Source organism: Chelmon rostratus, chromosome 1, assembly GCF_017976325.1.
Source record: "Chelmon rostratus isolate fCheRos1 chromosome 1, fCheRos1.pri, whole genome shotgun sequence".
Classification (NCBI taxonomy): Eukaryota; Metazoa; Chordata; class Actinopteri; order Chaetodontiformes; family Chaetodontidae; genus Chelmon; species Chelmon rostratus.
This window is the reverse complement of record NC_055658.1, coordinates 33,299,942-33,321,033: the sequence shown is the minus strand read 5'-3', so window position 1 is coordinate 33,321,033 and position 21,092 is coordinate 33,299,942. Positions and strand designations below refer to the sequence as shown.

At 48.7% G+C, this 21,092-nt stretch overlaps 1 protein-coding gene across 2 annotated transcripts in view; it reads left to right on the top strand.

Annotated features, from left to right (window-relative positions):
• The window catches only part of large2 (LARGE xylosyl- and glucuronyltransferase 2), a 60,762-nt gene that overhangs the window by 21,430 nt on the left and 18,240 nt on the right, over positions 1-21,092 (top strand). The window contains exons 1-2 of one of the 2 annotated variants that reach the window (XM_041934538.1): positions 10,221-10,342; positions 19,854-20,034. In XM_041934538.1, the coding sequence (XP_041790472.1) occupies positions 19,935-20,034 (100 nt within the window). In that variant the 5' untranslated portion in view covers positions 10,221-10,342; positions 19,854-19,934. Of the gene's footprint in view, positions 1-10,220; positions 10,343-19,853; positions 20,035-21,092 lie in introns of those variants that run through there. The other variant, XM_041934537.1, reaches the window with a different exon arrangement.

Genomic DNA, 21,092 nt, shown 5'->3' with positions numbered 1-21,092 from the left:
TATTTTTGTCTTCCTCTGGGAAACGTACAGTCGTGCTCGTGGTTCTGTGACTGTATGAACACTCGTCGCTGTGCTCCTCTTCATCAGAGGTACCAAACCCTCCAGTCGGTCGTCATTGAGACTAAATAAAACCAACGGATGCTGAAAACACCTCCAACGAAGCATGAATATCATCTTTGTGTTGCTTGTTTTTCAGTGCAGCGTAATGGGCTCACTGCTGCCCCCTGAGGCCAGAGAGCAGATAGCAGCCACCATAACACATTTGGGCTGTATTGGAAACACACACTAAACTGCAGTACATACTGATTTAGCGAGTGTAGCGTGCATTATGCAGCATGCCAAAATACCCAGATGTTGTTTTGATTTGTCAAAACATTTCCAGCCTGCATCGGACCAGTCTGCCTCGCCTACTGGGTCCCACAGTGCGAAGAAGAGGTCAAAACAACCAGCCGAGTATTATTTCATCACGAAGTAAACAGTGCAGTTTGTACTACACACCGTTCATCAGCAGTGTGTAGCAGGCAGGTGGCGACCTCAGCCACAGGGGGCAGCAGCGAGCGGTGGTCCACACATAAAAACAGCCCCCCTTCAGGACCAGGAAAAACCCAACTCTGCACAGACTGATTACATTTTTATCAATTCAGTCTGTGCTACCAATATTTGGGAAAGTACATCTAAAATGAGCCAAATTACATTTTATTGAAATAAAAGAAGGCACCAGGTGACATTTCTGCTTTATTTTCCGTGTTTCCTGTCTGTATTTTTGGTTTTATGAGAGAAGAGGCTTTAAGGATTGAGACTAACTGAAGGTTTGGTAAACGTCCTGATAAAAAGACGCTTCCATCAACTTTTCATTGGGAAGCATCAGCCCTGTTTGTCAGACTCCTCATGTCAAGGTGCTCCAGGTGTGGAACTGAGCTTCAGTTTCCCCCTGCTGTATACTCTACCGCCACCTCCCACATCCTCCGCTGTGCTGCGACCCCCTGAAGACATCTGCACAGTGGCTTTGCTTTATAATAGCACTCATTCAGCTTTAAAAACTCAGTCTGCACAGTATCGACACGCGGCCCGCTGCATGTGCTGTGTGTCCTCCTGCTGCAGCCGCTGCATGAAAAGCAGCAAATTAGGATGCAGTGGGACTCGGCCAGAGAACAGAGGGGGGGGTTAGGGGGTGTTTTCATCCTGATCAGATAAAAGAGGCAGCGCCGTGTGATCCGTCCTCAGCACCCTCGTGGCTGCAGCAGCAGATTAGTTAGAGTTTAAATGGTCTCGGAGGTTTGAGCAGCACGAGAGGATCCACGGGTGTGTGTGTGTGTGTGTGTGTGTGTGTGTGTGTGTGTGCATGTGTGCGTGTTTGTGTTTCGATCCCAGTTTAAGCAAACATGTGGAACCAGAACTTTCCACTTGATGAACAGGTGACTTGTGGTACCTGTGTAACCCCCGGCCCCCCTCCTGCAGTCAATAAATCCATCACACGCAGGGAGCTTTGAGTCGGTGGTCTGCAGGTTAAAAGGAAGCTGCTTGGCTGTGGTGTCTGGGTGGGTGTGTTTGCTGTGGCTCCACCCCAGACAAAATAAAATTCACTCCACCTGAACCAGCAGCAGCAGTACAACTCTGCCTCCCCATGAAAGCCTCAGTAGTAACAACCCCATAATTGGTTGGGGTTGAGGGCCTTGCTCGGGGGTCCCTCAGTGGTGGTGATGATGGGGAGGCTGCTGTTTAATCCACCCGATCTCACTGCCCCCGTGTCATAGCGTCACACTCACAGCATTTACTCGAGTATTTTTCACTGCTGCTGCTTTCAGGGCGTGAATGTTTCCACCATCAGCACGCGTCCCGCCACGCCTGCCGCCGTCAGCTGACAGTGTTTCCATCTGGAACCCATCCACCCAGCTGCTTCTCCCTCCAGCTCGCGTGTTGTTCGTATGATTATTGTTAAAGTTTCAGTGTGTTTTTCCAGAGGAAAGGCTTTCAGGTGGGAAGAGACTGTTCACCCCTCAGCTCCTGCACAGCGGCGTTGTTTCAGCTTCTCCCTCGTTCAGCTTTCACTAACACAGCTGGCTCACTGACCAATCAGATCGCCTCCTGTCTAAACACTGACTCGCAGGACGTTACAGACGTTGTTCTTGAGTATTTTCTGATGTGCCTCCTCTGTGCAGAGACTGTTCTGTGTTCGCTGCACTCGCACGTATACTAATTTTATTCATTGGATATATAAAATATATTGATTAGCTGAGCTTTAGACGGTTAATCAGAACCTGCTGTGTGTGTGTGTGTGTGTGTGTGTGTGTGTGTGTATAACCTGCACCTGCGGTGTGCAGACATGTGACACCTCTGACTGATTGATGCGCTCAGCTCGCAGCTGCAGACGACCTGTGAGACTCATAATGAGCTTTTACAAGGTGACAGCCACACACACACACACACGCGCACACACACACGCACACACACACACACACACACACACACAGAGGTGACCTGATATGACCACAGGGCGCACACCCACAATGCCTCACTCTCCCACTCCTAATCCCCCGACCTCTGACCCCTCCTCAACACAATGCCTGTGATTGGACAGCAAACATTAGAGACCATGTGATGTGCTGATAGGGTCGTCTGGGCCTCTGGAGGCTTTGTGTTTAATTAGCTTGTGTTCCCAGAAGAGGGACAGCATCTGGCCTGGGGGGTCTCTGTCAGGGTTTAGAGGTGAAATAAAGCAGCAGGTTCTTCTGTTCCTCGGCGGCACAGTGCAGCAGACGTGTTGATTTTTGTTCACGTCCTGATTGGTCGACTCTTCGCTGTCGTCTGACTTCAGCAGAAAAATCAAATGTTGTCAGACGTGATCGAAACGATCCTCAAACGCTGGAAACAGGCTGCAAAAATAAATTCCTCAAAGGTCTCCAGGTCGCCCCACACGGCACCACCTCCTCCTCCCTCCTCCCGCGGTGCCACGCTGTCCTCCTCTTCGTAGGGAGTAAATGATGAGACCCCCCCGCGAAGAAGCCGTCTCCGACATTTGTTGTGACCGCTGGAGAAACGAGGGAGAAGATTGACGGAGGGAAAAGTGACGAGCGGAGATTGAGGAAGGCAACATGTGATTCGTACAGTGAGAAGCTTTATTAATGCATGTCGCTGCTTCTGCTCACTGTATCTGCTGCCGCACGCACGCACGCACGCACGCACGCACGCACACACACACACACACACACACACACACACACACACACCCCTCGCTGTCAGAGAGATGAATCTCTGTTGGTGGATGGGAAGAAATGGAGCCGGGGCTCCGCAGGGGAAATGAACTCACACCTATACTTAATCATTTACCTCCACCTCGTCCTCCCCCCACAGCCTCCTCTCTCTCTCGCTCTCTCTGTCCCCTTCCATACCTCTCTCGCCCTCTGGTGCGTTGAACTGAGGAATCGCCACGATCTCTGAATGAAATCCTGAAGCATTCCGCGCTCGCAGCAGCGGCGGCGGTGGTGGCAGCGGCGGCAGCGGCGGCGTCCTCTCGGCGCTCTGACTCACCGGGGCGGGGCAGGATTCTGTAGCTCAGCGGTCACGAGGGACCGAGGGTGAAATTGCATAATTGGTGTTAAAATTGGTTAAAATAGACTGAAGGCAGTGCAGAAAGTCTTCATCGTCTCTGACGTGGCAGCAGAGCTCATCACCTCAGAAAGGTGGAGTAATGAGACGAGGCCCTCGTGTATGACCTCATCACCGTACTCCCGTGAACTCGAGCGTGTTTGAGGAAACATCTCAAAAACGTCGACTTTGCAGGAAATAAGAAAGATGTCTGCGGCCTGGAGAGGCGTGACGTTACGGCTGGCTGTCAATCAAACTAAAGAGCTCCAGAATCCAGTTTTCCAGGTTGATTAATGGATAAACGATAGACGGGATCATTGTCCTTCAGAGGCTCGTCTTCGTGTGGCGTCCTGGAAAAATCATGAAGACATTAAAACCATTGGAGATGAATTCCAAACAATCAGATCGATAAACGACGAGACGTCTGGTTTTTCTACCCGGATGCAGGAACTGACCTGATCAAAGGTTTGATTTCGACACGAGCGTCCTGAGCTGACCTCAGACCAGCGGTCAGCTCAGACGGCGTTAATGTGTCCTGGACAGAAATAGCAGCGTGTGACTCACCACATTAAAGGAAGCCTGGCGAGGTCTCGCAGCACCAAAGTGCACATGAATGATGCTGCAGCAGGAAAATGTTGTTTTAGCTTTTCACAGGTTTGTGTGTCAACTGCGACGCCTCCTGGTGGCCAGCTCTGTTATTTCCCGCTTGGCCTTAAAGAAATGAGGAAGGATTAACAGAAGTTTGTTCCTACTTCCTAGTTCTACTTAGCACCATTTTTTTTAACAAATCACATGTCTTTGACTTTATTTTACACTTTTCGAACGTGATTACTCATTGACCTCCTACCGTCCAGGTATCAGTTCGTCCTCCGCTGCTCTGGCTGTTTGTGCTGAATCCAGCACACCTGGCTGTCACACACGTCAGAGTGTTTCCAAAAGCTGCTAACCGGACAGGATGAGGATCTGTGGTCACTAGAGGGCGCTGTCACCTGAACATAAATAAAGTGTTTTTGGCTGCCGTGACAACGGATGCTGCACCGATGTCAGCCCTCCGTCTTCACTGAGCCAACGAATCACTGCTGGGTGACACGAGGCGTCGACGAGCTGCGATGGAATCAGTCTCTGATCTGTTGTCTGGCGGCAGAAACAGACAAACGTGGAGTGAGTCTGCACTGAGCTCGGTATCAGCGACCGCACAGACCGAACGGAGGTGTAACAGACCGGGGCTCAGCAGGCCTGCAAACACTTTCCGTTCCTGACTTGATCCAGTAAACCTCAGTTTGCTCCTCGTGGTGAAAATGATCCGGTTGTGACTCTGCTCTCATGAACAGGGTTAGGCTTAAATTTTCATTGATATTTAAGATTTATTTAGTGAAGTTAAAGTTAAACATTAAATTAATTAACGGCTAACTTTCGGTGTAATCACAATCCTCAAATCAGTCATTCAAGCTGATTGGAGGAGAGTCGGCTCAGTCCTCAAACTCAGGAGTCGTGGGGGTTAAACAGGACCAGTTTGACACCACGTCTGTCTCCATAGCAACAGACGCTTCTACCTGTTTCTAAGCATCATGGGACAAAATAACATTTTAAAGTAGTGAAGTTGCTCTGGTTTAGTTAGAGGAAACCCTGAAAAGGCTGAGAGACGTCACCGTCCCTGGACAGGCAGCGACCCTGGAGCCTCAGATGGACCGGGCTCTCTGAGGGTCTGGGAAAGAGCAGCTGGTGGTTTTGTAGCCTGCAGGCTCTCGCTCTGCCTCCGCCGAGTTTCAGCTGCAGCTCCGCCACATGATGGAGCCGCCGCGGCCTCCGGGTCGCTCGGCGCGATGCTTTTCCTGCTGTTTCCAGCTGAGTTTCCACCAGCGCTGATCTTAAAGCTGTGCATGGGGGGCCACTCCTCATCATCAGACACAACTTTCATCTGCACCTCATCAGCTGCAGCCTAATGCTAATGCTATCAGCCTGCTAATGTTTCTGCACGAAGTTAAACAAAGGACGTCTGGGGCTAAAGGACGTTAGCGTCTGTGTGACGATGCCTGTTGACGAAACGTTTCTGTGGCCTCTGCGGTTTATCCGACTGACTTCAGATCATTTTAACGCAGGGTTTCCACCAGCCATGAGGTCAGAAGCGGCCCACGAGACAAGTTCATGAGGAACTTATTGTCTCCATTTAGATGTTTTCCCTGTATCTTATTTCAATCCTTTGATTTTATAACCAGGCTGCAAACTGTGAGCTGTTAGCATGTAGCGCTCTGGATTTGAAGGAGGTGATGACAGACTCACACAGAAACTGATGATGTCACAAACCTGCTGATTAATGCTGATGCAGAAGTAAAAAGGTGGCGACTGTTGTTGCGTTTGTCTTCACCAGTCGCACCTGTTGTAGTTGACCAATCACAATCAAGAAGCTGCTCCAGCTCCAGGAACCTGATCGTACCTGGGAGAACTCTAACTCTCCACATGTTGCAGCGGCTTTGACAGAACTTCCTGTTTCTCGTTGGAATTCGTGCTGTTTGTCCAGAGGGAGCAGAGTTATTTCACCAGAAGTTTTCTGCAAGAAAGTAAGTTTTTAAAAGCAGGAGTCTCAACGACTGGCCAAGCAACCGCTGAGTCATCTGTATCGATCGGCAAAACCTGTAAACCCGGATCTATTATGGGCTGCTCGTGCTATAGATTAGACGTTATAAACCTGTGCTGTTGCTCAGAAACAGCAGCTGAATATACAGCCGCTGATTGCTTATAATAGACCGTCAGCAGAACCTCTGACCCACTTCAGTGTCCTGAAGCGGACTGTGTGTGTATGAATGTACAGTGTAGGCAGCTGGAGCTCTGTGTGTGTGTGTGTGTGTGTGTGTGTGTGTGTGTGTGTGTGTGTGTGTGTGTGTGTGTGTGTGGGCAGCGCAGAGCCAGAGGGCAGCACATGTTTGCAGAGAGAGATCCTCTCAAACACTGATCCTCTGCTCTCTGAATTTAAAGTATCTCAGCTGTTGTTTTCTACTTCTCCTCCATCGTTCCTGCTGATTATTATTGTGTTGCGTGATTTAGTACATTTTAGTATATTTCTGCTGTTGTTGGTATATTTTACTGTTTTAGTATATTTTTACTGCATGTAACGACTCCTCTGTCACGTCCACACAGCTGTCCAATCACTGCAGCGGTGGGCGTGAACGTTCCACCGTCTGCGTGACAGAAATGATCCCACGGTCCGGGGTTGGAAAGGCTCGGAGGGGGGGGGGGGTGTCTGAGGCTTCACAGGTGTACAGAGTGTGTGTGAGACAGGTGGACTGCATTGTGGGACATTGTTTGTCCCATATTGGGACAAATCTTTGGTCCCTACAGACTCATCCACGAACATTATGGTGAACATTTGACTCACAGAGTTCAGATTGTGAGCGGGTCTCGTTCAGGGAAGGTTTCTCAGGAACACGAATGTGTCCACATTCGTTTAGTTTAGTCTTAGCTCGTGGTGGTCGTCTGTCCCTGGTGAGCGAGCTCAGCGTCTGCTGCCCTGAAGTCTGGACTGAAACTGGACTGAAACTGAAGCTGGACTGAAACTGAAGCTGGACGGTTCATTTTTAGGTGAAGGGAGTGTCGTACGGAGGAAGCAGATAAGAAGGAGAGTCTGCAGAGTCCAGACTTCCCTGGAAGTCAAGAGGAGGTTGGAGGTGCAGCAGGTGCAGCAGGTGCGAGGGGGAAACCCAACACCTGACCCCTGCCCTCCACCGTCCACTGACCCACCACCAACCCCCCCTCCTCCGCCCGACTCTTTCTGTGTTCACCAAGGAAACCAGCGCCTCCGTTTCCGCACCTCTCTCCCCCTCCTGTTGTTTATGTGCTACCAGCCAGCACTAACACCCCCCTGTGGGCCAGTAAACCTGACCTCTGACCCCATAACAAGGAGGGAAGTGTCGGTGTTAACTCGTCAGGTCGTCTGGAGGGGGTCATCTGATCCTTCTGACCCACGTTTGTTAAAACCCAGTTTTATCTCAGAGGAGGAACAACGGTTCACCTGGCAGTCGCTCTGTCTCTCTGTCCTCGATCTGAAAAGCTGGAGACACGATGCTCTGACGGCCTCGTGTCAGCTGGCCCCCACAGGGTGTTGTTGTGTGATCCACCAGTGAACATTAAGTCTCCAGTATTTGTCATAGATCAAAAGTTCTCACTGTTTGCTTCACAACTGTAATATGAGGACAGACTTGATGGATTCGACAGCTCGAGTTTCAGTCTTGATATTTGACTCCCACCCTCTGGACGTTAATGCAAACCAACGAAGTAGCAGGAAAATCAAAACTGCAAACAGTTACTGTGATTTGTAGTAAATGAGCTCAAACATGTCAAACCTCTGGTGTGCTCCTTTAAAGGAAAACATCAAAACCAATGTGACGGCTCTGAAAGAGGAGCTTTTGTCAACCATAGAATGACATCACAGTAACTGCAATGAGCGACTTGTGTTGGTGATCTGTGTCATGCTGGCTGAATGTTGCTGAGAATAACCTGCAACCAGCCGTGCACACAGTTCACGTTCCTCGCAGTGTGAAGAAGAGATAAGAGCTGCAGAGGGTCCTCGGCCTCTCCGCCGATGCACTCCGCTGATCTCCGTCCTTAATGAAGCGTCTATCGGCGCAGCTTCGTTAGCTCAGGCATGCGGCGTGTCCAGACCGGTTCTCGCCACAGTAAACACTGCGTTCTCTGTAATTACACTGCGCTCGTGTTGCATTTGTTAATATGGAACTTATTTCCAGCCTCCAGGCGCAGAAGAACAGAGGACGTTCATTCTGAGCAAAACCACGTTTGGCAAACACAAAGAGCGACGAGCAAACACCTGAACGCTGCAGGTGTGTTTGTTCAGCGGCGTCTACGCCAGCTCAAGAAGTGTGCGAGTCACAGCCAGAGGAATTCAACATCATCATCATCATCGATCTGGAGTAGTTAATCCAGGTTTAAGGTTCGGATCAGATACTGTGTGACTGTGGCGTCTGCACGGAGTTAAGTGACCCTGAACCTGAGCTTTAACCTGAGCTTTAACCTGAGCTTTAACCTGAGCTTTAACCTGAGCTCTAAACCTGAGCTCTAAACCTGAGCTCTAACCCGAGCTTTAACCTGAGCTTTAACCTGAGCTCTAAACCTGAGCTCTAACCCGAGCTCTAACCCGAGCTCTAACCTGAGCTCTAACCTGAGCTCTAACCTGAGCTCTAAACCCGAGCTCTAACCTGAGCTCTAAACCCGAGCTCTAACCTGAGCTCTAAACCTGAGCTCTAAACCCGAGCTCTAAACCTGAGCTCTAACCCGAGCTCTAACCTGAGCTCTAAACCTGAGCTCTTGTTTTCTGTGAATCGTGCTCAGACTCATGAACTGGTCCCTCGCTGGCTTGTTAATATAAATAATCCAGACGTGTCCATTGACAGACACGCAGCATTAATCTGAGGTTAAACCTGCCACCTCGGAGGTTTAACCATGCTGGTCTAAAATAATCACAGAACTGTTCCAGGACAGGTGTGAGAAAGCCGACTGGAGTTAATCTGGTTTGAAAAGTCTTTTATAGATTCTGAAAAGTTATTTTTGTGCTTTGGGGTTTTTCTGTCATCGTCGGAACAACTCGGGTGAATCCCCATGAGGTGATGGTTAGATGTGTGTTTGTCTGCGCTCCTGGTTTGAAAAAGGTGATGTCGGATATTTCTGCACAGCGATCGCTGTGAAACCAGCTGCTGACAGCTGACGGGCTGTCAGAGATGCCACCGCCAACTAGAAGTCAGAAACAGTGTCGTGTTGTTAGAAACTGAGAACATCATTGAAAAGCTTGTTTTCAGGTAAAACGTCTAAAATAACACGAACTTCCTGTCAGAAGTTCAGCACATCCAGAAAGGCCTCACTTGTTCTTGTGTGAATAGCTTACGATGGCTAACGTTAGCTCATGCCAGAGACTGTAGGTGTCAGCCTCCAGACGGGTGTGGTGTCGAGCTCGCCGGCTACACCCGCGGCCGGCGGCGGCAGAGCGCGGACGGGATGTTTGCCGCTGTGCATGTGGTCGAAGATCGACTCTTTAACGGCCATTTTTCTGCCGGCAGCTGCCATGGCGCCTGTGTCACACCTGCAGGACGGCAACGCTGCTGACTGGTTTGACTTGGTCGCCGTGGAGAAGCATGAGCCCCCTGTCAGAGGATGAGGAGACGCGGGGAGTGGATCCGGTGTGGTGATCAGATATTCTGCCTCTGTCACTGTTCATTGGCTGAACGTGAACAATGCAGCGTCCTGTCAGCCCTCCTGAGGCGACACAACCCAAACGCCTCTCTTTTTTCTGCTCTCAAAGACTTTTGCATTCCACAGCTTAAAAAGCCCACAAAGCCCCCCCCCCTCTATTATTCCTGACGGTATGTAAGGTGACACCGCTCCTTTCTCCCCGTTAGTGCTCCTCTTTCCACTCTTCTCCTCCCATCTGTCTCACCGAGCGCAACTTGTTTCAGTAAAAGCCTGAAGAGAGAGAGCGGGGGGGGGCTGAAATCAGAGCCGCTCCCGTGGAGGTGGAGGCGATTTATGGCGTGTTTGTGCACGGCGAGGAGGAGGAGGAGCAGAGGGAAGGAAAGGAGGGCATGAAGAGCGTCAGAGGTTGAAGAAGTGGGACAAAAGTCTGCTGAGAGAAAGAAGTTTATTGTGGGAGGATTATTGAAGAGGAGGAGGAGGAGGGGTGAGGAGGAAGAGCGGCTGAACTTGGCTGTGAAGCACATGTTTGGATCACATGGTGCGCAGGAGAGGAAATATCCAGGTAGGACGACGGAGCAAAGGTCCCTGCTGCCGCTGACCGGGCCCCTGTCTGCACGTGTGTGTGTGTGTGTGTGCGCGTGTGTGTGTGTGTGTGTGCGTGTGTGCGTGTGTGCGTGTGTGTGTGTGTGTGCGTGTGTGCGTGTGTGCGTGTGCGTGTGTGTCTGTGTCTGTGTGTGTGTGTGTGTGTGTGTCTGTGTGTGTGTGTGTGTGCGTGTGTGTGTGTGTGTGTGTGCGTGTGTGTGTGTGCGTGTGTGTGTGTGTGTGTGTGCGTGTGTGTGTGTGTGTGTGTCTGTGTGTGTGTGTGTGCGTGTGTGTGTGTCTGATTCTTTGTGGTGCAGATCGTCGATGTTTCAGCTTCTCCTCTCGTCAGCTTTCTGTCTGTTGATTCATCAAAGCTTGTCTTTCATGTCTCGGCCGACCGCTGACTTCCATTAATCTGTTTGCCTTTGAGATGTTATTCCAGGCGTTTTCACACCTGCCTTCCTCAGAGCTCTGTGGGGGCTGCTGCTTTCCTTCATGCGTGTTGTGATGTGTAACAAGCGGACGTGCTGTTGTAGACAGTTCAGCTTTGATTGGTCCTGGTTTGGACCTCTGGACTCTGGAGGATCGCAGGTCTCACTGAGAACTTTCCTCCAGTGAAAACAGGATGAGTTTTTAAGATGAAACTTATCTCTACTTTGAGCAGCACTTCATTAGATTATGGGTTGTGGGTTGTGTGTGTGTGTGTGTGAGGCAAGATTTACTCCTTCTTTATGGTGGAGCCGACATCTGTGACATCAAACTATGTAAATATCATTTACCTGAGAGACAGCGTGGCAGCACTGTGGTTACTGTAGCCGACGTTCCTGCACAGAACTCACATTTATAGTGAACATGTCTTCATTCAGTAGATGTTCATGATGTTCACATCTGAACACACAATAATCACACACACTCACAAACAAATGGAAATACACCTTCTAAGCTGCTGACAGCCCAATGTTCAGCTGCTGCAGAGTGAATCATTCTGTTTGAAATCTGTCAGTTTCATGTCTCTTTCACTTCATGTCCCCCCCTGTGTGAGAGGACAGAGACAGAGACACACTGTGTATTATTGGCTGTACAGGTCGGTGCATTAACTGTACTGCAGGCCTGCTCCTTTGTCCCCTGGACAGAAAGAACCAGACTCCCTTCAAAAATCGCACAGTTTTGTGAGTTGTTGGAGTCGAGGGAACTTTGTTAGTGAAACTGAAGTTGTTCTCCCCCCTCCTGTAAATTCGGCTCCTGAATCACATGTTCTGCTCTCTCTCTGCGTTTTCTTCATCTTTCTTCTGGCAGCGCTGGAGGAAAACTTGTGTTTGGAGGCGCCATCGTGTCATATTTCAGCAGCATAATCATTGATTGGAGAGTTGCTGCCAATCAAATCCATGCACTGATGTGTTCATTGAGGAGGGGGGGCACTGATTGGCTGCATGTCTCCCTACAACTTTCTTTACTTAAAACATAAAGTATTCTCACTATGGGGGGCTCAGTTTATTTAAATATGAATGAACACGCAGCTTCCAGAATCCGACCGCAGGATCATCAGAAATGAATGAATACATGATAATAATAATAATTTAGTAAAAATCAGGCGTTTGCAAAACTGCTTTAATTTTTATTTTTTTAATCATGTTTTAAACCTAAATTTGTTTCAAATTTGGAAATTGTACTTTGTGTAATTTCCAGAAAGGCACAAATTATACTAATCAGTGGATTGATTGACATCAGAAGAGCAGCAGTTTCTGTTCCTGGGGTCAACTTATAGAAATAATGATAATTATATGAATAAATGTCTGAAATGTGGTTTCTTCTCCTTTATTTCCACAAAATGGACAGAAACATGTGAGGCCAGTAGAACTATGATGACAGTAATCTAAATAACCAGCTGGACATGATCGTTGAACCTCTGCAGCAGCAGTCACTCACAGTCTGAACGATCAGTCGTTTCAGGTGAGGAGCACCTCGTCCGGATCAGAAGGTGCACGCTGTTAAAAACAGAATCGCCCGCGGCAGCGACGATGTGAAAACCTGTGTGGGCCCCAGAGTGTGAAATGAGACGCCAACATCAGTGATCAGTGAATCGCTGCGACTTCCCGCCTGCGTCCGCGGGGCTGCGGGGAAATGAAATGAAAAGGTCGTCCTCGGTCGCAAACCCGCTAATCCCACCTCGGCTTACTCTGATAAATCACAAAGAAACACACGTGACCTCGCCGAGCGGCCGGCGCCGACAGCACGGCAGATTAAGTCGACCTAAAGGAATCAAATTAAAGCCAGAACAGGAAGCGGGCCTCTCGGTCTTGTCAGAGGAAGACGAGGGGAGGACAGGAAGTGATGAGAACTGTCACACAGACAGAGTGAATGATGAAACATGCATCTGTGTCACAGCAGGATTTTATTTCACTCTGCAGCATCTCTTTCATGAAAGCAGCAGAAGTTTGGCTTAAAAGTTTGCAGCAACTTCAGAGTAAAGAATCCAAAAAGTTAAATGAAATCGTGCTGAAGTTGTTCGACATTAGAACATTTCAAATGTTGGTCAGGAGGAAACAGCTGTTTCTGTTTATTAATGCAGGGTGTGCGTTCATTGGCTCTTTGGTGTATTATTTGATGGTGGTATGATACGCTGTGCTGTGTTGTGTTATTGTGCAGTCAACCTTCATGATGATGGAATTAAAAATGAGTCATTCTATAATTATTATATATTTTTTTATATATATATAAGTATAATCTAACTTTTAGATGTGATTTTTCAGACATTTCCTGCCTTAAACAACATCTCGCAGCTGAGGAGCTGCAGGAGTCTCATTGTAACGTGCTTGTCATGCGTCTCCTGGTGCGCTGAGCGGCTCCTGAGAAGCTGCTGCAGAGCTCTGATGGCTGTCGGGCCGGAGAGGAGCTGCGGCTTTGATGAGAGCCGAGTCATGAAGCGGCGCGTGAGGAGGGAAAATAGGGCAGCGAGATGCTGAAACGCGATAAACAGCGACGCTGGAGGGCAGGGGATGAAGACGGGCGGCTCCTGAAAGCTGCACGAGGCCGGTTTTCACACGCTGCCGCTGAGTTTTCACAGAAATCCTGAAGGTGACATTGACAGAAAGAGCAGCATGAAAATCCTGATCCTGAGGTTTGACGTTCGGAGTGGTTGATGGGGGGGGGGGGCGCTCAGATGATGTCCAATCATGAAAGTTAAACTGTCATCGACCCAGAAGGTCTCAGTTTGGGATTCATGCAGTTTGATCAGTTGTTTGTGGATTCGGCCTGTTGGTGACATCTCAGGTGAAAGTGGGTCAGTGTGGCTGGTTGGATGTTCGGATGGTTTAAAGGTTTGTTTTGGTGGTGGGTGGGGGGTTCACTAATTAAAATGACGCCTGATGAGCCGATGAAGCTGCAGAATGAGTCAGAATGAATGTGATGAAAATAAACTTTTGTGTTTCTTGTGCTCTTAAACACAGTGAGGCTTTCAACCAAATGCTAACATTAGCATGCTAACATTCTTACACCGACAATGCTAACATGTTTGGTCATTGGAATTTATCGGTTAGCATGCTAGTATTTTGCTTTTCCAAAACAAAGAACATGAACAAAAGTATCCAGAACGGATTAAGATGTGTTTCTAGCCCACAAGCGTTAGCACTCCCAGCTACAGCACACACCTTAGTATTGTTTGTTTGCAAGGTCAAGCATTAGCATAGCATTAACATTAGCTAGCCTAACTTTTTTGTCCAGACAGCATTAGAAAAAGCTGTGGCCAGGACTGTGACATCCGCTGCTGGGTGTCCTGTCTGGATGCTGTTAGCAACATGCTAACGCTAGCTGCTCTGTCCTGATCTGTACTGGATTTGGGGACATTAAACCTCCAGACATCAGTTCTGTTAGAATGAAGTCTGGTCTTCCATCCTTCTTTCTCATACGTACGATTGGAGGTTTTATTGTAAGTCTGATAACGAGCTGCACGAGAACGCCGCCGCTCCTGATCGAGCACTGAACTGTCTGCAGGTATGTTTCAGGAAGTATACAGGTTCCCTCTGGAGGAGGGTGTGTGTGTGGAATAAACATCATTAGAACAAACCGCTCTGACGACCTCCTGCTGGGGATGAAAGCAGTTTTATTGAAGTGATCAGAAGCTGAGCAGGATAATTAGATTACTGTATGTAAACGGTGTGCGATGGCGGCGGCGCGGCGCACGTGTGGCGACAGATTGTTTACAGCTGCTTTTTGTTACTGCTGACGACGTCTGTGCAAAACAGGATGCAGTGTTACTAGTGGCAGCGCGCATACACACACAAACACACACGCTTATTTGTTTTCCAGGAAATCACAAATATATTTAAATATTAAGTAGACATGTGAGGGGAGAACCGAGTGCTCTCCAGCTCTCTCTGTGTGTGTGTGTGTGTGTGTGTGTGCGCATGTGCATGCCTGTGTGTGTGTGCATGCCTGTGTGTGTGTGCATGTGCATGCCTGTGTGTGTGTGCATGCCTGTGTGTATGTGTGTGTGTGTGTGTGTGTGTGTGTGTGTGTGTGTGTGTGTGTGTGTGTGTCAGTGAGGTCAACAGAGAGAAAGTGAGTTGATTACTCGTCTCCACTCTTATCTGCGTCCTCCTCTAATGCAGGAAGCGCCTGTTGATTATTCTGTTAATCAGGACCATCTCCTGTGTGATTAGCTCGCTGCTAAAAAGCCTTTCAGTTCGAATGGGGACGCGGCCGCTGGACCAAAGCGCTGCTTTCAGCTCTTAATTGCATTCTCATACTGTGTGTTCCCCCTGCAGCCTTCACTGTAGGGAGAGGTGGGGTGTGTTTTCTGAGTATGAGCCGTCAGTTCAGTGCCGTTAAACCAGCGCAGAGGAAGAGGAGGAGAGCTCAAAGCTTCCTCTCGGGGTTTTTATATGTGAATGTGATTGAAGCAGGAAAGCAGGTGGCTGGAAACACACTGTGTTTTAGACTGCTGCAGAAAGGCCGCGAGCATTTTTAACTGTGCGTCAGTGAAAAGTGTGAATGATGACGTTCGGTCTGTTCAGTCTGGAGATTCTGTTTCATCAAGCTTCATGTGTGAGTCTGTGAAAGCTTCAGTCGTGGTCACTGATGATTAGAGTCCATTATTTTCTATGTAGGAACCCGCCGAGCATTACAGATGATATATTATTCATTCACAGAGCTGCGTGTGAACATACTGACGACATCACGAAAACTCGACTTCACCACAGAAACTTAGCTTTGGTCTGCGGCTGAGCGGGAACTAATGAGTCACAGGATGTGTTTCAGAAACGGGCCGAGCGCTCGCTCGCTGTGTTATCCTTTAATTTGCAGCCATTAGGCCGAGTTATTTGTTGTGCCTCCGCCGCGGCGCCGCCCACGCGGCCTCCGCCGTCCCTCCGGTGCTGTTCTCAGCTCTGATTAGATGACCGAGGAGGCCGCGGACCGCCGCAGTCCTCCGACGCCTCCCCCTCGCATCGCCGGCCGCCTCTTCTGTCTTTACGGCTACAATTAGAGCCCAGAAGTGGAGGAAGTGGAAGCGTTTTGTGCAGAATCAACAAAAGCTGCCTATTAAACTCCTCTTTAGTGGCGCTGTCCCTCACTTTTATATCCTCGCCGGGTTTATGAGTGTTGGAGGCTGAAAGGCCGGTACACATCGGCATCCCCGGCTCAGCCCCGATCTTATTTACTGACTCGTTTCTCTTTTCTCTCTATTATCTAACTCCTCCTTTATTCTCCTCTTCATTTCCCCCCAGCTTCTGCATCTTTTCTTATCTCCTCTTTTCTAGTTTCCTTTATTTTCTGTTGCCTCTCCTCTCATCCCTTCCTTTCCTTTCCTTTCCTTTCCTTATCTTTCCTTTCCTTTCCTTTCCTTTCCTTTCCTTACCTTTCTTTCCTTTCCTTTCCTTTCCTTTCCTTTCCTTTCCTTTCCTTTCCTTATCTTTCCTTTCCTTTCCTTTCCTTTCCTTTCCTTTCCTTTCCTTTCCTTACCTTTCTTTCCTTTCCTTTCTTTCCTTTCCTTTCCTTTCCTTTCCTTTCCTTTCCTTTCCTTTCCTTTCTTCCTCTGCCCTCCAAACCTTTCCTTTACCTTCCTCCTCCTCTCCTCCTCCTGCCATTCCTTCCATCCCTTCTCTCACTCCACTTTTCCTCCCATCTCAGCACCTTTCACTGCTCTTAACGACATACAGCGCGTACATCAACCTCGCTAATTACCTCATAAATCATCTCAATGTACCTGGAAAGTCTAAAGCTCTGGCAGAGTGTCGGGAGGCGGAGCTTCTGCTCACAGTTTGATCTGATTTGCTGCCAATAATCGCCGTTTTCTCGACCTTGTGGCGCGAAGTGACGCTTAGTTTTAAAAAGCTTTTGCAAATTATCGATCTGTCGTTTTCTTCAGGCCGCAGAGCAGCGAGGAGTAAACCACCGAGTTCAGTTTGTCCATAAAGCCCCAAAAAGGTTAAAAGTCTGAATGGATTTCAAGCATCCTGACGGCCTGATGTGCTTCATTCACCACCTGACTTCATGTTTTATTCAGGGCCAGAAGGCCGCTGCTGAAGAGCTGTCAGTCATCGTGGGGTCTGGAGCAGCTTCCTGTTGGTGTTTGTCGGCCTTTGCTTTGCTTTTGGACTCCTGGTTGTGACGTTAAAGACAAACTAAAGCAGAAGAATGAAGGTTTTCTGCCTCTCGGGCTGCAGCTGCTCATCATTTCTTCATTGTTGATCTTGAAACAGCCTCGATCACGTGGTGCCTTTAAACTTCTTTAAACCGCTTCATGTCAGACTTACAGCCGTTCATGAAGCTTGTTTCTGTGTTTCAGCTTCTTCTCTGTCGTCCTCTTACCGGTCTTATCGCATGCTGGACTGAACCGGAGAACACGGACACGTGTTCCTCCGGTGTTTGTAGAAACGACACAAATCAGACTGAAAGCTTTGTGGATCTGTTAGAGCTGAACGACCCCCAGAGCTCGTCTGAGAGGAGGATTAGATCAGAGGTCGCTCCGTCATTTCATCCTCGTATTTGTTCTGTGCAACATTTTGTTCCGTTGGGGGCGTTAAAGGGAGCCACCATCGTTTGAGAACCACGAATACTCACATCAGACTTTAAAGCAACTTTCTGAATGAACGAAATGTTTCCTGCATCAGTTGAGATGCTGGTGAGTCCAGCAGACAGGAGGAAGGTCTGTTTCTCCTGCAGCTCTGAGGTGACCTTCAGGCAGCAGAGGAAGCTCGTGTGTTTTCTGTGTCTGAACCTGAAGCTGATTCAGCTGCCGAGGAGAGAAAAGAGCCGCGATGGCAGAACGTCCTGACAGAGACGGATGGATGAGGAGGCCGTCCTCGCCGTGGATCCTGACGAAGAAGAGCTGCGCTCCTCCCGGAGGTCTCGGTCTTTGGACTGTCGTGTTCCAGATGTTTTATTACGTCTCTGAAGGATGACCGTGTTTATTCTGCTTCTCGTCTGACGGTCGTCTGCGCTCCGCTGCGTCCTCCAAACTGAAAATAATTCACGATCCAAAGGTCGTAACGTTCCTGCGGTATCAAGGCTGCTGCTTCTTATCGGAACAGAAAACAGAAACAAGCACGAATCAGTTGTGAACGATGGGATTTTAGTCATTTTCTGTCTTTGTCATTGCTTTCAAACAGAATCCTGCTAATATAGAAAAATGCTTTATTTTACAGTCATTTCATGATAATTTCTCTGAGTCTGGTGCTGATTAACAGTGAAAAACTGGAGTTCAGTTGGTACATTTCCAATGAATTCATTCCTCTCTGAGTGTTTAGTCCGTGTGAAGCAGGTCAGCGCAGCACATTCAGCACTTTGAGTCCAACATGACCTGAAGTTTCCAGTCATGAATCAATAATGAAAACTTGTTTTCTTCGGTTTAAACGGAGCGACGAGTTCGTCTGTTTTCTCTCCATCAACGCGACTCTGTCCAGGAACGATTCTGAAAGTCAACAGACTCATAAAATCAAATAAAACCGTCTTTATTTCGTCAGATTAAAAAGAAAATATGTCAGCAGATGTGGTTTGTTCACTTTCTACAGTCTTCAGAGCCAGAACAGACGACGTGCTGATGAAGGTCATGTGATGCGACTGAAAACCTCAGAGCGGTTATATCAGATAACAGGATGACATCATCAGTTAAGATAGTGAATTAGCAGATATTACAAATATGTCATTTATCAAAAATTCAGCTGTAAAAGTGTTCACATGGATTTAACATGTTTCACATGTGGAGTTTGACGTCAGGTGTGAAACATCAGGAAATCAGGTGTCTGTTTGGTGAGTTTATCAGGTGATCAGTGTGGAGAAAGTCAGCAGGACTTTTTGTTGGTTTTCACGTTACAGTTTGGTGAATCTTGAACGTTTGTTCCTTCTCAGCTGCCGTATCCTCTCCGCTGTATTTACCCCCAAACCCCCAGAAACCAAAGAGACTTCAGCTGAGAGTTTCCTTCTTCCTGCTGTGAACTCGTCTCTGCTCTCGCCTCCTTCAGGCTTCGGTCTCGTTAACGTGGGATTAATGAAGGCGCTGTGAACCAGAGGCGGACCTGCCGCCGTCCTGGGCCTCAGCTCACAGAGGGAGGCTTTACGAAGCGTCTTCTGGATTCCCTCCTGTCCAGAGCCATCGGTCCGGATGTTTCCGTGTGGCAGATGTGGCGCCCGTCGGTCTTTCAGTTGAGCCTCATCAGACTGAAGCTGTTCAGGGCCCGGTGACACGGGGGCTGCAGCCTGACGCTGACGTGTGTTTTAAACAGCGTCTGTGCATCGTTACGCTCTCACAGCTTACCTAAAAATGCGTTTTGTTCAGGCTTTATTTTACGTGACCAGACTTCAAACCTCGTCTGTACTGAGTGGACAATGTACTGAGCGCTGCAGAGACTGAACTAAAACAGAGAGTAAAACCTCATGTTATGGAGCTCAGGATAGAGGGACAGACCAGAACAAGCTTCTCCTCCGCTGCCTCGGTTACCGGGGAAACGAGTCCCGCCCCATGCGATATATGATTGGTTGCCTGAGAAGCAGCGACGGCGACGACAGATCAGAGAGCAAAAAGAGAGGCAACAGAAAAACCGCTACACGCAGAGGAGTCCTCTGTTCAGCCGACAGCAGCTAGCAAGCTAACGTTAGCTTTGATTATCAGTTGCTCTGCAGGACAGAACCCAGACACACATACCAGGAAACCAGGTCTTCAGCCGCCCCCTCAGACCGGAGTCGGGTACTCTCTCTTTTTGGGTCTGTTCACTTTGAGCTTTGTAGACCAGGTCTAACCACCCTGGATCAGGTCTGACTGCCTTCTGGTCCTTTCTGATCTTAGATTTTTTTTTTTAAATCCAGGTGGGTTTAACACGGGTCAGTTTCAGATCAGGTCTAAACTTGTGTCTAACCTGTGGACCTGTTGGGATCTGACTTGTATTGGAAACGGAGGATCTTGTTGTTTTACTTTTTTCTTTAAAGAAATTCATATTTTATATATTATTGGGTGGATTTTGTGCCGTGTTGTGATTTCTTGATCCGTCTCTCTTCAGATGAAAGGATGCTGCAGGGACCCGACGAGGGACTGAGCCCCACCTGAACCCCCTCAGAGCCCTCAGCGCCGCCGTCCCATCATGAACCTGCTGTGTCGCGGGCGCCTCAAGCTGCTGGTGGCGTCTCTCACGGCCGTCGTCCTGCTCACCTGGCTCTACCTGCTGGCTGGAAACCTGGAGAGTGAGTATCTGCACACTGAGGGAAAAATGAGCCCAGCGCAGGGTCTGCCAGGCGTTTCTCATTACTCAGTACAGTCGAGGCTCCTCGCTGGGTAATTTTCGTGGAGATTTGGGTTTGAAAAGCTGATTTATAATAAAAGAGTGGAGCTGTGGTTTGGGTCAGAGAGTCATCCAACCAGACAGAACAGAAAACATCAATTATCAGACGTTTCTTGCAACTCAGCTGAATTTCCCTTCGATCCGTCTGTTCAGTACATTTTTTAAACACATGGAGCTGATTTTCTGTTCAGTTTGATTTTTCATACCGACGTCCCAAAGAGCCTCCGAGGCCGCGGCGGCGAGCTGCAGTCAGCACTTTTGTTTGGATCGCAAGAGTCGAGGTCAGTTCAGAGAAGTTCTCCGCCACAGTGCCGCCATAACACGCACGCACGCACGCACGCACGCGCTCACACACGCACGCACAGTCAGAAAGTCACACTGAATCTAGAGTTACTGTATTAACTCATTCCACAGGCTCAAGTCGCTCCTCCTGATTTATTTTTCTTTTTTTAGCCACAATCAGACTTTTAAACAGATCCAGGTATCATGAAAACTAACACAGCAGCGAGTTTCGAGGCGGCCTCCCTCCTTCAGGCCGACCCCTCCAGCTCTGCACGACAGAACACCTGACTGGAGGAGATGTGTGTGTTTGTCCTGATAAACAGATAAACGAAGCTCTCTGCTTTCAGCAGCAGCGTCTGACTCTGTCAGCAGAGTCTCCGGATGTGTGCATGTGACTTAAAGTCAGAGTCTCAGCACAGGGTCCATTGAGTAGCTGTCCGGAGCTTTCAAACGTCCTTCTTTATGAGCACTTCAACAGCTTCAGATCTGTCTGGACTCAAAAACTGAGACTGAAGCTCATTTTCTTTGGAGACGCAGCATCGAGCTACAGGAGCAGAGAGCTGAGATCACCTCTGTTCCCACTCACGTGTTTCCTGTTCGTTAAAACACGGAGCCGTGCGTGTTTCCATCAGCCGTCCTGTATGAATATATTCATGAGTGTGTTATTAATCAGGCTCA